The sequence below is a fragment of the Pleurodeles waltl genome, chromosome 1_2 (genome assembly GCF_031143425.1).
Source record: "Pleurodeles waltl isolate 20211129_DDA chromosome 1_2, aPleWal1.hap1.20221129, whole genome shotgun sequence".
Lineage (NCBI taxonomy): Eukaryota > Metazoa > Chordata > Amphibia > Caudata > Salamandridae > Pleurodeles > Pleurodeles waltl.
In genome coordinates this window covers 1,161,719,677-1,161,735,083 of record NC_090437.1, presented here as the reverse complement: position 1 = coordinate 1,161,735,083, position 15,407 = coordinate 1,161,719,677, and the positions used below count along the sequence as shown (strand labels likewise).

Genomic DNA, 15,407 nt, shown 5'->3' with positions numbered 1-15,407 from the left:
GCCCATAACAGGAACATTTAGCAAACATATATGCAGCACATCATCATTAAAACTGTCAGGTTACATATAAATCATTAATGTGCATACCACAGGAACATAAGAAATATGCAGGTCCTGTAGAAAGTACTTACGTGATGAAAGGCACTTCCAGTGCTCAGATGCAAAGGAAGGGGGCCGCCGGTGCCCCGTTGCGCTAAACGGGGGCCTTACGGTAATTCCAGGAGGAGGGGGGCGACATACACCCCCTCTGGGTTTTACAATGGGCCCTTCTTGGCACCTGCAATCTCTGGGGGCCCCAAAGGGAGACTGGCGGTGCGGGGGGCCTCCGGCGAGGCTTCCGCCCCGCCTGCAGTCTCTGCCCAGAATAATCAGGGCCTTGGTGGGGCCACGGGGAGCCTCTGTCGAGGCTTCCTTACCCCCGCCCGTCCTGAACAAAGAGGGCTCTGGTGCGGCAGGGGAACCTCCGATGAGGTTTCCCTCCACGCTCGGCTCCCAAATGCAGGCTGCGGCCTCCCCAGGTGGCAGAAAATGGCAAGCACCAGAGTGGGTGCTTGCTTGTGCCCCGGGAGCGCGCTTCGCCCCGGGGGCGGGTAGGAGTGCGCTCGCTCCTTTTCTTCAATTGATGGTGCCCAGGGGGCACAGAAGCAGTGCGTCACTCGCGCTTAGGGAATTTATAACACCCGGGTCACGATGGTGATCCTCTCATGGTGGCAGGGTGCGTTCAATCGCAAATAAGCTAGATAGAAAGCTCTCCTCGAGGCGCTATCATTTTAAAGCACAAGGCGTTCTCAGGGTGCCTTGTGACCAGTAGATCAAGCGCTCTCCCGGCGCTATGTGTTTAAGAAGAAGCACTCCTCATGTGCTTCAGGCCGTTGCAGGGGCGAGGGGCCACGGCACCCTTCCCCTTGGGGACAACAGTCAAGGACGAGGCACACAGGTGGCAGGGCCCAGCAGCAGGCCAGCGCAAGCGGGGGATGCAGGCAGATGGCAGTCCCTCCTAGTGACCCAGCAGGTCACAGGTCAGCACAACAGCAGCAGTCCATGGTGGTTCCTTGGGAGTCCCTCCAGCATTCTGTGTCCAGTTCCAAGTATGTTCCAAAGTGTCACCAGTGTCTTCATATTGTGGGGAAAATTCCCCTGTACGTACTCAATTTTACAGTGTGTTACAAAGGAAGGGGCGAGGAGGCTCCAACCAGTTACAACTGGTTCTGGGAGTGCCCCCTCTCTCCTCCAGCACAGGCTCCAAACATCAGTTGGGGGTAAATGACCCTATTATGTGAGGCCAGGGCACAGCCTTTACAAATGCAGGTGTGCCCCGCCTCTCCCTTCTCTCAGCCCAGGAAGACTATTCAGTATGCAGATGCACCTCTGTGACACATCCACCCTTTCTGTGTACAGGCAGTCTGAAAAGTATGCACAAAGCCCAGATGTGGATTGGAGTCAAGCTGCAAAACGGCAGTCTTAAGCACAAAGAAATGCTCACTTTCTAGAAGTGGCATTTCTGTAATAGTAATGAAAAATCCACTTACACCAGCAAGCAGCATCTCTCACTATCATTACAACCATACCAAACATGCCTACGCTACCCCTCAGAAATCAGACAATACCCCCTACACAAAAGGCAGGGCATTTCCAATGCAATCCTATGAGAAGGCAGCACTCACAGCAGTGAGAAACCAAATTGGCTGTTTGTCACTACCAGGACAGGCCACACTACTAGGCACATGTCCTGCCTTCTACATACATAGCACCCTGCCCATAGGGCTAGCTAGGGCCTACCTTAGGGGTGATTTACATGTAGTAAAAGGGGAGTTCTGGGCCTGGCAAGTAAATTTAGATGCCAGGTCCCTCTGGCAGAAAAATGCGCACACAGGCCCTGCGCTAGGAGGCCTGAGACAGGTTTGAAAGGCTACTTTAGTGGGTGGTGTAAACAGCGCTGCAAGTCCACTAATAGCATTTAATTTACAGACCCTGGGTATAGAGATACCACTGTGCAAGGCACTTACAGGTGAATTAAATATGCCAATTAGGTATAAGCCAATCATACCAACTTTAGAAGGGAGAGCACCTGCACTTTAGCACTGGTCAGCAGTGATAAAGTGCTCAGAGTCCTAGAGCCAACAGCGAGAGGTCAGAAAAAAACAGGAGGAAGGAGGCAAAAAGCCAGGGGATGAACCTGCCACAAGGGCCAGGTCCAACACATCCCATAACTCATGCCTCCACTCACCTCTGTATTCATCTCATCTACACATTGTACAGCGTTTGCTGCTATAAAGCTAGGTTTATACTATATAAATTGAGAGGCATATGTATCAGTCTTGTAACTTATTTGTTGTAATTGAAATTCAATGTGTGGTAGTGGTATGCCTTGTTTCAGTACTAAACTTTTTCTACTAGCTTAAATGTACTATGTAAAAGGAAACAACATGGGATGAGAATGGATAATGAGATCATATAGGTTTTGAAAGCTTTGAAAACAAAAAAACAAAAAATAAGGTCACAAAATTCCCAATTCTTGTCCTTTGGTGTCCCTAGTCACCATGCCTTGTGTGTTCAAAGATTGTCCTCAAGCTACTAAAGCACCAGACATGCAGATGTTCTTCCCTTATTTCTGCACCTTCTGCTGACATCTTGCAAAGTGAATAAGTAATAATACAGAAATACCAGAAAAATACTAGATAAATTATGCCAAACAGCTTCAAAGTATCTTCATATTATAGCATGTTCACAAAAATTTGCTCTGGCAATATCTCAATAACTTCTTCTCAATTAGGTGATCCACTTCATTAACAGATCATTCATTGCCAGTCAGAATACAATCAAACTACTGATTCATGAAGAACCACAAATATGTAATAAATGCAATTTGTTATTTATTTAGTGTAGCTGTTCACGAATATCCCTGAAGCAATCATGGGTCAAGGCTGTATTGGCTGATTATCTGGTGTTTAGGAGACTGTGCCCCCTGGGTTAGCAGTCAAGTCTCTTTCCCCATGGGATTTCCTGTCTCGTTGGGTTCCAGAATTTTGTAGGCCGATTGCTGAGATTTGTTCCATTGCCAGTTGGAGTTGGGGAGTTGTTGCAGTTGGAGGGCTAGAGCCTTTTGGAGGAATAAAAGATCTTCCTCTCCACTACTTCAGAAGTCTGCATTTCATTGCTGTACCCGTTGCTATAGACAATGCAGCACTTTGAACATAAATTACATTATTTCTCACTCTCCCTGATAGTATGTCATAATATGATTGTCAGAAATGTGGATTTGACATAAATATTGTGTTCTAAATATCGTTTACAAAACTATCATCCAGTCTGGTGTAGATTTTCTATTATTAACTCCAATAGTTTGGTATTATAATACTGTTTTTAGACCAGTCAATTTCGGTTAGATTATATTGTAACAGCAATATTCTGGTACAGCATTACTCTCATTGTAATACCAGGAGCTATAATGCAGAGCAGAGAAAATGTCCAGGAACCGGGTACCAAACATGAATTCATCACTGCACCGTGACACCCATATGAGTAAATGAAAATTGAATGATTCCACATGGTGTGTAGCATACCAGTTTAACTATACAGTCATACCGAAGGAAGCTCCAACAACCTTTTGCAATTGAAGGCTACACTGGGTAACGGCCCGTGCAGCAATTTTTCCCCCAGTTTTTCATATAGGACTGATTTACCGTCTATAAATGAAGGTAATGGCTAATGCCTATGGTGTCCGTGGTGATTAGGGTTTTTTCTTTTGGGAAGCACCTTTACTACTGTTGCTTAATCATTTCTATTGAAGATTTCATATATTTCACCTGTGTCTTGACAGAAAATTAAAAAACAGCTATTATATAATGATTTTCTAATTGTTTTGGGAAAATGTGCACTGCAGAGATCTTTGTAGTCTTGGTTCTCAGATTGTCTCATTGTATAAGAAATGTTTGTTGGAAATGGCCCTTTCTGCAGGGTCATTCCCAGACTCTGCCTTCCTCCTCCCCATTTTCTGACCTTGTTTTTGTTAGTACTGCCTAACTTTCACCTGAATAGGACATGTGCCTCTGCCCAGATAAAGGGCTTAAGAATCACCCTGTAGTGTGTCGGGAGCTAGGAAAGGAGGGGCAGAGACATTGTGATCTTCAGAGGCCTTTTTGAAGTCTCCCTCTCTTTAAGGGGACAGGAATGGACTCCAGAACCCACCAAAACCGAATTCTACTGGTAGCAAGGGCACTCTGCAAAGAAGAAGGACTGCATTGCTGCTAGGAGGGACTGACACTCAGCAAGTCCATTGCTTTGTTGGACTACTGCTTGCTGTGTGCTGTGGTGTAGGAGGCACTGCCACTGTACTACTTTGTCTGCTGTGTTGGCCTGATGCTTCTTGCCTGAGAAGGAGAAGGACTGGACTTATTCTCTAGATACTCGAACCCAGGATTCTCCAAGGGCTTGTTGGCTTACCCCTGTTTCTGCAGTCTCAGGGACATCAAAAACTGCCTACAACTCTCCTGGTGCTTCTCGACCATCTTTGAGTCCTACTCTTGTCTGAGGTGGCCCCCTCCAGTCCTGGGCCTTAGAAGTGGCTTCTGTAGCCATCTACTGCAAAAATGGATGCATCACACAGAATTTGTGCAAAACTTCGCTCCTTCAACACTGATGCAGAGGCTGCTCAATGACATCAGATCCACAGTCTGCATGGCTCAACGATGATGCTCTGCATGACTCGACGACAACGCATTGCATTCACTGCTCCGGAGCCTGATGATGACTCGGTGATCCTATTGCATGGGAAATATTGATGCATCGTGCCCTAGATGTCGACACATTGCTCCATCCAAGTACTGTTTCAGTGGACTCCACGTGGGTTCTGTAGCCAGGCTCCCCTCCTTCATGGTCGGCCTGGATTTTGGATCTGGGCTGATCTCTTGTGACCTCAAGTAATCTTTGGACTGCTGTTGACTTCAAAGCACTGTTTTAACAGATAGGGCCTAATTACGACCTTGGTGGATGGGATTACCCTGTCACAAACGTGACGGATATCCTGTCCGCCATATTACAAGTTCCACAGGATATAATGGGACTTGTAACACGGCGGGTGGGATATCTGTCACGTTTGTGACGGGGTAATCCCCTCCGCCAAGGTCGTAATGAGGCCCTTAATTTTAAAAATTCACATCTTGACTTCTACGGATTGGATATTTGTCGTTTAGGTGTGGAGTCTTTTCTGGTGTATTTCACTTTGTTACTGTAGTTTAAGTGTTGCAAAAATACTTTAGAAATTGCCTCTTAATTTAAGCCTGACAGCTTTGTCCCACCCTACCAGCCGGTGACCACAAGTTAATTTAGGTTGTGTAGCTGACTTATTACAGGGTGCATACCTCTACCAACTAGGGACCGAATTTCTAACAATGTGTAATTACACCGATTTCAGTCAAATGACGTTTATTCTCACATTTATAGAAATGTAGGGCCTTATTACAACCTTGATGGAGGGGTTTCATCCGTCACACATGTGACGGATATCCTGTCCGCCATATTGCAATCTCCGTTGAATATAATGGGATCGCAATACGGCGGATGGAATATCCGCCACATTTGTGATGGAGGAAAACCCCTCCATCAAGGTCGTAATAAGGCCCATAATGTCTATGAAATAAGCTATTTTTATTTTAATCTGACTACACTTTTAAAGGAAAAGCATTATGTTTTTGATGTACTGAAATATGGTGGCTGTTTTTAAATTGTTTTGCGGTGCGAAGAAAGGGGAGGTATGGCAGTTAACCGATAATATGGAGAAAATTAGTTAAATATGCAGTGGAATTATTTTAAATGTATTAAAAACCATGTTTCATTTTGCAACTTTTCTTTAAAACTAATCAGCTGAAGGAACAAAGAAAGGAGATAGTCTCAGTACAAGACACTTTAAGAACTACTAGAGATGTTGACCATTACTTGAACTGCTGGCGTAAGGTGTTCACTGATCACAGTCTGGAGCTTGAAGAGCTTGTTGAAAAGCTTGATAATGATGCCACGGAAGAATTGAAAGCGCTGAAGTGCAGCTTGACAGACAAAGCTACCGACAATCTAAGGAGTATTCAGAACGTAGTCATTATGCAGGCCTTGTTAAAAGTCTCTGTGCCAAGATTTCCACTGCAGCAGGTATTAGAGGAGCACAGAAAGGAGCTTGTACTTTGCACGCAACAGCTTGAAAAAGAAGATGAGAAAGATGCCGAAGCTAAAGCCTTACTCGAGAGTACCAAGAAGAAATTAAATGAAGACCTGAAGCTTAATGTGATAGAGCAAAAAAGTTTAAGAAATTGGGAGCAGTTGGTCTTTCAGTAAGTACATTACAGTTTTTATTTCATTAATAATGCACGACTGTGCAAAATCCAATCAGTTAAGAAACACATATATTTCATGCCTGAAATAGTTTTTCAAAATTGTTCAGAATTTTACAGAATAATTTGTGTTCAGTTGTTTCTTAATATTTCCTAAATTATCTATTTTGACTATCATTTCTACATGAAATATGGAGGTATAGAAACGATATTTTGAGGACTCACAAGAACTGGAGCTCGATGATAAGACCTTTAATGAAATCAAAGTTTTGTAGAATTTTTCACATTCTTTACCCAGGCCTGACCTGCCTGGCAGGGAACTCCCCCTCAGGTGTGAGCCAAATAGGAGTGGGAAAACAGTTGAAGAAGACATGAGCGAACAGGGCCTGACTGGTCTTTCATGCCACTGGGCATTGCCCTGTGGTCTGGTACTCTTGAAGGCTAGTTTTGAAAGCCCAGGGCCTCTTCTGCTACCTCTGTGACTTTATCTAGCTCCCCGGATTAATAGCAGCTGACCAAGGAAGCTTCAAGGGCGAGGGACAGGGATGCAGTGATGCAGGGAAGGGGAAGATAGAAGGAAAGTGGGAGAATAGACAGAGGAGAGAATAAGGGTGAGAAAATGGATGGAAAGAGAGAGAGCACGAAGAGATGAAGAGAGCGGTCAAGGTTTGAGCCTTTTTGTCAGGGCTACTTTTGGTTCCAAATTCTGCCTTTATGAAGAAACCTTTTTATTTGCAGCTTATATATCTCAAGACACCTGCTCTAGGGAAGTCAGCCTAGATGTGTAAGGTAAAATGATTAGCATGGCTAAAGTCTGCTGAGCAAGTGGGAGACACACAGGCCTGCATTAGGAAGTGATCTTTACTTCTTGTAGTTTTTACAGCCAAAGCATTATCTCTGTAAACTCAGATTTTTTTTTTCATTAAATACGTTTTAAATGTTGCAATGAAGTTCATAGGTTTTGTAGGGTGGTATTATTTCTCTTCCTACGCTAATAAGTCCATCAAAAAAATTTTGGGGACTTATTTCCTGCTTTCCAGGTTCAATGTACCTTGAGTGAACAGTGCAGGTGTGTTTGCCTTATACAAATTAATAATTGAATGACTTATCAATGATTCCCTACAATGGCATGTGTGGCATCCTATCTCACACCTGCTCCACAGGTTACATCAGGCTTTTCCAACAAGTAGCTTGTGATCTACTGGTAGCTCTCCAGCTATCTGTAGGTGGCTCTCCTGTGTCCAGCCCAGCCAACTAAAATAGAAGCTTTTGCTTGGCAGAATTAATATGTGCATACCAAAATTATTAAGTGTACAGGGAGTGCAGAATTATTAGGCAAGTTGTATTTTTGAGGATTAATTTTATTATTGAACAACAACCATGTTCTCAATGAACCCAAAAAACTCATTAATATCAAAACTGAATATTTTTGGAAGTAGTTTTTAGTTTGTTTTTAGTTTTAGCTATGTTAGGGGGATATCTGTGTGTGCAGGTGACTATCACTGTGCATAATTATTAGGCAACTTAACAAAAAAAAATATATACCCATTTCAAATATTTATCATTACCAGTGAAACCAATATAACATCTCAACATTCACAAATATACATTTCTGACATTCAGAAACAAAACAAAAACAAATCAGTGACCAATATAGCCACCTATCTCTGCAAGGACACTCAAAAGCCTGCCATCCATGGATTCTGTCAGTGTTTTGATCTGTTCACCATCAACATTGCGTGCAGCAGCAACCACAGCCTCCCAGACACTGTTCAGAGAGGTGTACTGTTTTCCCTCCTTGTAAATCTCACATTTGATGATGGACCACAGGTTCTCAATGGGGTTTAGATCAGGTGAACAAGGAGGCCATGTCATTAGATTTCCTTCTTTTATACCCTTTCTTGCCAGCCACGCTGTGGAGTACTTGGACGCGTGTGATGGAGCATTGTCCTGCATGAAAATCATGTTTTTCTTGAAGGATGCAGACTTCTTCCTGTACCACTGCTTGAAGAAGGTGTCTTCCAGGAACTGGCAGTAGGACTGGGAGTTGAGCTTGACTCCATCCTCAACCCGAAAAGGCCCCACAAGCTCATCTTTGATGATACCAGCCCAAACCAGTACTCCACCTCCACCTTGCTGGCGTCTGAGTCGGACTGGAGCTCTCTGCCCTTTACCAATCCAGCCACGGGCCCATCCATCTGACTCATCAAGACTCACTCTCATTTCATCAGTCCATAAAACCTTAGAAAAATCAGTCTTGAGATATTTCTTGGCCCAGTCTTGACGTTTCAGCTTGTGTGTCTTGTTCAGTGGTGGTCGTCTTTCAGCCTTTCTTACCTTGGCCATGTCTCTGAGTATTGCACACCTTGTGCTTTTGGGCACTCCAGTGATGTTGCAGCTCTGAAATATGGCCAAACTGGTGGCAAGTGGCATCGTGGCAGCTGCACGCTTGACTTTTCTCAGTTCATGGGCAGTTATTTTGCGCCTTGGTTTTTCCACACGCTTCTTGCGACCCTGTTGACTATTTTGAATGAAACGCTTGATTGTTCGATGATCACGCTTCAGAAGCTTTGCAGTTTTAAGAGTGCTGCATCCCTCTGCAAGATATCTCCCTATTTTTGACTTTTCTGAGCCTGTCAAGTCCTTCTTTTGACCCATTTTGCCAAAGGAAAGGAAGTTGCCTAATAATTATGCACACCTGATATAGGGTGTTGATGTCATTAGACCACACCCCTTCTCATTACAGAGATGCACATCACCTAATATGCTTAATTGGTAGTAGGCTTTCGAGCCTATACAGCTTGGAGTAAGACAACATGCCTAAAGAGGATGATGTGGTCAAAATACTCATTTGCCTAATAATTCTGCACTCCCTGTATATTCAAAATGAAAATGTATCCCGTTCGTATTTTTAATACTCCTAAGCTGATGTTTAGAGAAAAAATAGTTGCATTTCTAAAATACATTTAGGGCTGAAATTTTAGTGATAAATTATTTGGTGTTGGGGATACTTATTAGTAATATTATTAACTTGGTTCCAGTGGTGTTGCTGCTATGACTGCTTTATTATCCCTTTAAAGGTATTCCAAATTGACATGTACTTTTTTAAACTTTAAACTGTGCTGCTGAAAATCCTGCCTCATGCCCTGAGGTTATCAGTTGTGCTAATCTTTCATAGTGTGGCCACAAATGTAATTGTGTCTGATGTGATCACTGTTACAACACTACTGTTATAATATTCACAGCACAGGATGATTTTCATTGAACATAAGTAGCTCTTATTAAAGAAAAGGTTGGAGACCCCAAGGTTAGGCCTTATCCTATAACTAGTGTATATACTCAAAAGAGTTGAAATATATTATTCACTACTTTGTTTGTTCACAGCCTATAGTGAAATACAAAAATGGATGTTTATATGTTTACTGATAAGAAATCATTCATTTGTAACTGAGCATTTCGCAAAAAATTTGAAAAGATATTTCACTCCATCTGTTGGGTCTGTGACAGCAAAAAGAGCAACTTGTTAGAATTAGCCTAATAGGTGATGTACATCTTACACCACAGGCATGTGTGGGAAGGACCTATCCTGCTGGTTTCCTGGAATCAAAATTCCTGCCAGAACTAAGATGGCATGTTTTCTGCCTGTATTGAGGCCTTTTTGCCTACCCTTGAAGACCCAGTTGCTTAGAAGATTGAACTGCTGGTAGTTGTGGAAACCACAAACAAGTAGATACCAAAGGGAGTTCAGAAGGCCCTTTTAGAAGAGTTTCCCTGCTTTACTATTGGCACTAGCCTTGCTTATTTGTACTAAAAGTCAATAGATTTTTTGTTATGGGAGCTGACTGTGACAAAAAATTGCAGGCTGTCTACACACTGATGCAGGTTTGTAAGATTCAAGTCATACACACACCCTTCTAATTATGAGATTCCTACTCAGCAGAACTTAACAGGAGTGGAGTTACAAACTGATCCCGTGAATGGTTTGATCCCTGCAATCTCCACACACTATTAACTGCCTGAGGGAAATTATCCAACTCTTACCCAGCCAGAGCTGCCAAATAACTCTTTCCACTTCCTGAAACTTTAGACCTTTCCAAGATCATCAAGTTGAGCATGGTGAATTGGAGGTATGATTAATAACGTTTTATGGCAAAACCATATAGAAAAATTAAAGCACCTTTTTGAGATTTCAGGCTCCCCGTGAAGAACTGAAACTGTAGATGTTGATGTCAACAGCTCCAAGCAGGATAAAGCTGGAGGGATGAAGGCGAGGATACTTTGTTACCTTTTGGTTCAACTACTTTTTTGGAAGTCAAAATCGTCCGGTGGGACCAGGTTTGGTGCTATAGCTAGGCAATGCTCCAAGAGGCTAGATACCCTTGCTATGAGGTCCAGCTAAATCCTTTGTCAGCATAGCAGAAATCTCCAATCAGGATAAACCTGGTTTTCTTGTTCACCTGTGATGTGATGTTTTTGAGCAAGCATTGGCACCTTGTCTAGAGCTTCTGTAGATGAGAATTAGCAAGTTCTAAATTTTTGTTAGTAAAGTTCGTGCTGGTCAGTCCTGTTGCCCATAGTTCCTCATAATAGGCTTCTAGGCACAAAGTCTCCTGCCAACTAGGTCTCCCGCAGGGTCCAGTCATCTGAGATAAGCTAGGCCCTCTTGAAGTTAGTAGTCCTTCTACTTTTTTGTGTCTCAGAAACAGTCAAACATGAGGCTAACCACTTGACCCGTAGGGAGCAGTTCCAGTCTCTGCTTGCCAGCAGGAGTCCTTAAGGGAGTCTTCTTCTTCTAGCAGTAATCAGAAGCCTTCTTCCAGAGGACCTTCTTCTTAAGTAATTCCAAGTCCAGTAATATTTTGAGGTGGTGGTCTTAGTGTTCTCAGATTTATCCTTTGTAGTAGTCAGTGACTGGAAAGATTCTGCAAACCCAGTCATATTGTCTTGTAGTCTTCCATCTGTTTTTGCTGCATTTCCACTCTGCCTAACTAAAACATTATCCAGGAGCCCAATACATTAAGGCAGAACCCCATGACACCAGGCAGGCCTGTCTTAAGCTGCTTAGCCACTCCTCTATTTAGATGAGCACTCCTGCCATATGACAGGTTTTAAACTGGTTCTCTCCTCCACAGAAAACTGGCGACTTGCTCTCTATGAGGACCCTGGGAATGAATAGGAGAAGTCCTCCCTGGGGGCTCCGAATCAAAAGAGGTAGTGCTAAGGCTACCCTTTGTTCTGCCAGCACTCCAAATCCACTCCCAGCTAACAAATCTATGCCAAGTGGTCAACAGTTATTATCTACCTGTTCTTCCTGAGGGCAGGCCATTAGCTTCTGAGCATTGGACATTACCTTCCTCAGCCAAGGAAGTGTATTTCGGCTCTGGCAGCCTAAATTACAATTTTTACTTTTTCACTGATTTGACCCTTAAATCATGTTCTGAAAATCAAGTGGAGAATAACTGTGAAATATTTTTGAAGTATTTTACCAGGCAAGGATAGCAGATAAATATTGTAATACCTAGTTCAGGTAAAAGTCTAGTTAAGCCTACACAATGAAATATCTATTAGGTTGTATTTCTCCGTAAGAGATCTCTAACCCCAATATGTAGCATTCCTTACTTTTATATATCAGCACCCTACCCTATGGACTTACAAGTCAAACCATCAATCTATAGAAATAGGAATTTTGTAGATGACAAAGGCATTTTTTTCTGCCATGTGTTTTGCAGTGCACCTAAGCTGTGGCCCAGCCACAGCACAGTGGTAGTCCTGGGAGACCTATATTTTTGGCATGTATACAGATGATGAAAATCTACACCTTAGCACACATTGCAATTAACTTCCATGCTGTAGGTGCATTTTCAGTGCTGTCTATGGCAGTCTTACAGGGTAGTTAAAAAGACTAATTGCTTGCAAACAATTTTATTAATGCAATTTTTGTGGCACTTATTAGCAATATCACAGGGTGCAGAATCCTAATTTGAGCACAAATATGGGTAGAAAAAGGAGAAAAGCATTCAATGACCATGCAGGAAAGGTGACTTTGCTTCAGAGCCTTTCTTGACTTCAGTGTCCTGGAGCCACTTTACTTTGGACACCCAAAACAAGGACCAATTGCACCGTTTTAGCACTTGACTGTTAGGGTAGCAGAGTGGTCCAAGACTTACTCAGGGGAGTTGATGCGGGCCAGAGTTTAAGAACTTAGCAAACGGTACTTGATAATATGCTGCCCACTCAATGCTTTTTCTTATGATAAGGATAATTACTTACTTAGACACACTACTAAATAGCTAAATAGAAGGCACAGAATTAACAAATATTTACAAAATGACAGGTGGCAATACCTATGACACTTTCTGAACAGGACCTCCAAAAGGGTTTCAAAACCAGCAGGAAGTGCGCACTAAAGAAAGGCCGCACAAATCTAGTAACCCCCTAAATGTACCCTCAGCCCCATACAATGGAAGCAACTCATTTGTCTGCACTCCAGCAAGATGTATACCCAGAAACATACTAACAATGCCATGTGCCCACAAACCATGAGGGATGCATTAGTAAAAACTAATGCCAAGTGGTTTTATTGTGGTTTCACCATACTGAACAAAGGCACAATAGAATCTCTAACATAGTGCAAATCAATACTGAAACACTTTCATGATGGTGCTGCCTTTTCTTTGACATAGGAAATCATTGACGTAGGAAAGCACATAGTTATTTACCATCTAAATGGACACATCTATAGCATTTCAATATTTCAGCATTTATGTTTTAAAGTCTTTTACCTGGCCTGCGTCGACAAATCAACCACTTTTGTTCATGAATGTCGAGCTTCCAAACACAGGAATGCTTTACTTGGAGCTATAAACTCTCCTGGGATATATCTTTGAGGCCAGGGTGAGTAAATTAGAACTTTAAGGTGGGGCTCCTGTAGGTGCCTGCCATTCCCCTGGTATTTCCCATAGATAATATTTTTCCTTTGTGGTTCCCCTGCTTCCCCATTAACTAAAAATTAAATGTTCGGGCCAGTAAGATCTTCTGAATACTTATAGCTTTTTTTAAATTAGCAAATCCTGCAGAGGTGTGATCTTTGATTTTTAAACTTGGATTGCCCCAACCAAAGCTCAAGGTGCCCATGTTTTGCCAAGGCTGCCTGGCAGCTCAAGTCTACGGGCCCAGGTCCCATTCCACCCAGCATGTCTTTTGCCAGCAGGTGGGACAGCTTCTCACCTTCTGTCACCTGCCTGGGAGACTGCTCCTGCATTGAGATCCTTGTGCAACAGCTGGCTTTGACGATTCCATGACTATTTATGCCTTGTGCCAGGGAAGCCCCCCACCTCTCAGGCCTGCTCCAAGAGGACTAGGGGCTTCCTAGGCAAGAGAAGTCCACCATGTATCCCTTGCGGGGAAGCAGAAATAAAGTGAGCACAGCATGCTTGAGTTAGTGGGTCCCCTGGTTCACTGTAACTTCCAGAGTGTGTAATTTCTTGGCACAGCAGTATGCACTAGTTGTTTGGTCTGGTCTTATGGATCACTGGCCCTCTTCAGGGTTTGTAAATGATAACCCACACAATGCAATATAGAGTTCCTTCTACCCTCTTGTCCCTGGAGAGCTGCCTGACAAACAGACAGACAGAACAAGTGCAGTTGTTTCATACCCCATTGGACTAAAGTTATTGATGTTCTTTGCTTTATGGTCCATATGGTGGGCTCTGGGCACCAGGTGTGGCAATTTTAGGCTTCCTGGCCTCTAGAATTTTCAACTTCTTGGAGCTTATCTGTGACACCTCTCTCCTCACTCTCTCTCTCTCTCTCTCCCTCTCTCTCTCCCTCTCCACCTCTCACTCCCGCTCTTCCGCTCTCATATAAAGGAGAGCTCAGGGGCTTGCGTTCTCTCCCCCTCAGCTCCCCAACAGTCATCATGGCACAGACCCACCTCGGAGCATCCGGTGGCTCCATAAGCAGATCACTGCCTGCCGGCACTCCCCAGGTTCCAGGTCCTTGTGGCCAACTTATATGGGACCTGTTATTACTGCAGCAGTGTGGGTTATCCCTGCATAAAGCACCCTTAGGCGCAACGAGTCCAGAACAAACCTCTCATTCAAGGTCACCAGCAAAACCACCTTCTCCTGTTGCCCAAAGGGACTGGGCAGTCTGGTGTTACTGGCCCTGGAGGAAATTGCACAATCCTTAGAAGTGCAAGTCTAGAGTGTCCCTTCACCACAGAGAGGGGGGATGTCCAGGGGTAGTTACTTATTCTTCCTCTGTGGTTGCTCTTCTTCTCAAGGGGTCTCCTGTGCACAGGGGTCTGGTGAATGGGGTCCTCAGGGCCTAATGAAGACTGGGAAGGGGGCCACTTTAAAAAAAGGCCAGGGTGGATTGGACCCCTGGGCCTAATAAGACTCAGGGAGGCATGCCCCACGGGCCCACTTCCCTTTAAACAAAAAAAAAATGTTTTAAAAAGTACCTGGGTGATGGGTTCCCCAGGGCCTAATAAGGCTCAGAGAGTTAGGTGTATGTGCCCCCCCACTCCCATTTAAAAACATAAGGCCCTCTGGACAACCCCCGCCTTCTACAGCAGTGGGTTGGCTTTACAGTTGGTAATACTTTACATTTTTTTAAAACTAGAAATTTACTGAACAAAAACAAAGGGTAACATAACATTATAGTTCAGTATGATAAAAAGATCTCTTTTTGTTAAACAAAAAAATCCTTCAAAATTCACTGAGAACTGAAAATAACAAAGCCTTCTGCCATTTTTATAGAAAAGTCTTTAAACGTAGAATTAGCAAGTGCCATCCACACCAGGTTGGCTTAGATGGTATTTTACCAATTCAAAGCTGTAATACTGTGCCTGGAGTGGTAAAAGGCTTTTGGAATTTTTTGGCTCAGCATGGCCTAGGATAACCTCTAAAGTTCCGTCATCGGTTCAATTGAGATGTTCAGGTAGAATGATTGCAATTAGTCATTCAGAAACCGTGGAGGAAATTCCCCATGTCACTAGAGAGGTCACAGCTTGCATGTTAGGGCAATACTCTCCAGTTCTTAAGTAGTTTGGACTGACTGCCAAGCCTGTCCTAGTCTCCTCCA

The 15,407-nt window shown here is 43.5% G+C and overlaps 1 protein-coding gene across 5 annotated transcripts in view; it reads left to right on the top strand.

Moving 5' to 3' along the window:
• Positions 1 to 15,407, top strand: part of EVC2 (EvC ciliary complex subunit 2) — a 306,369-nt gene that overhangs the window by 143,306 nt on the left and 147,656 nt on the right. For all 5 annotated transcript variants that reach the window (XM_069202996.1, XM_069202979.1, XM_069202987.1 and 2 more), the window contains one exon: positions 5,863 to 6,320. In XM_069202996.1, coding sequence (XP_069059097.1) covers positions 5,863 to 6,320 — 458 coding nt within the window. The remainder of the gene's footprint in view (positions 1 to 5,862; positions 6,321 to 15,407) is intronic.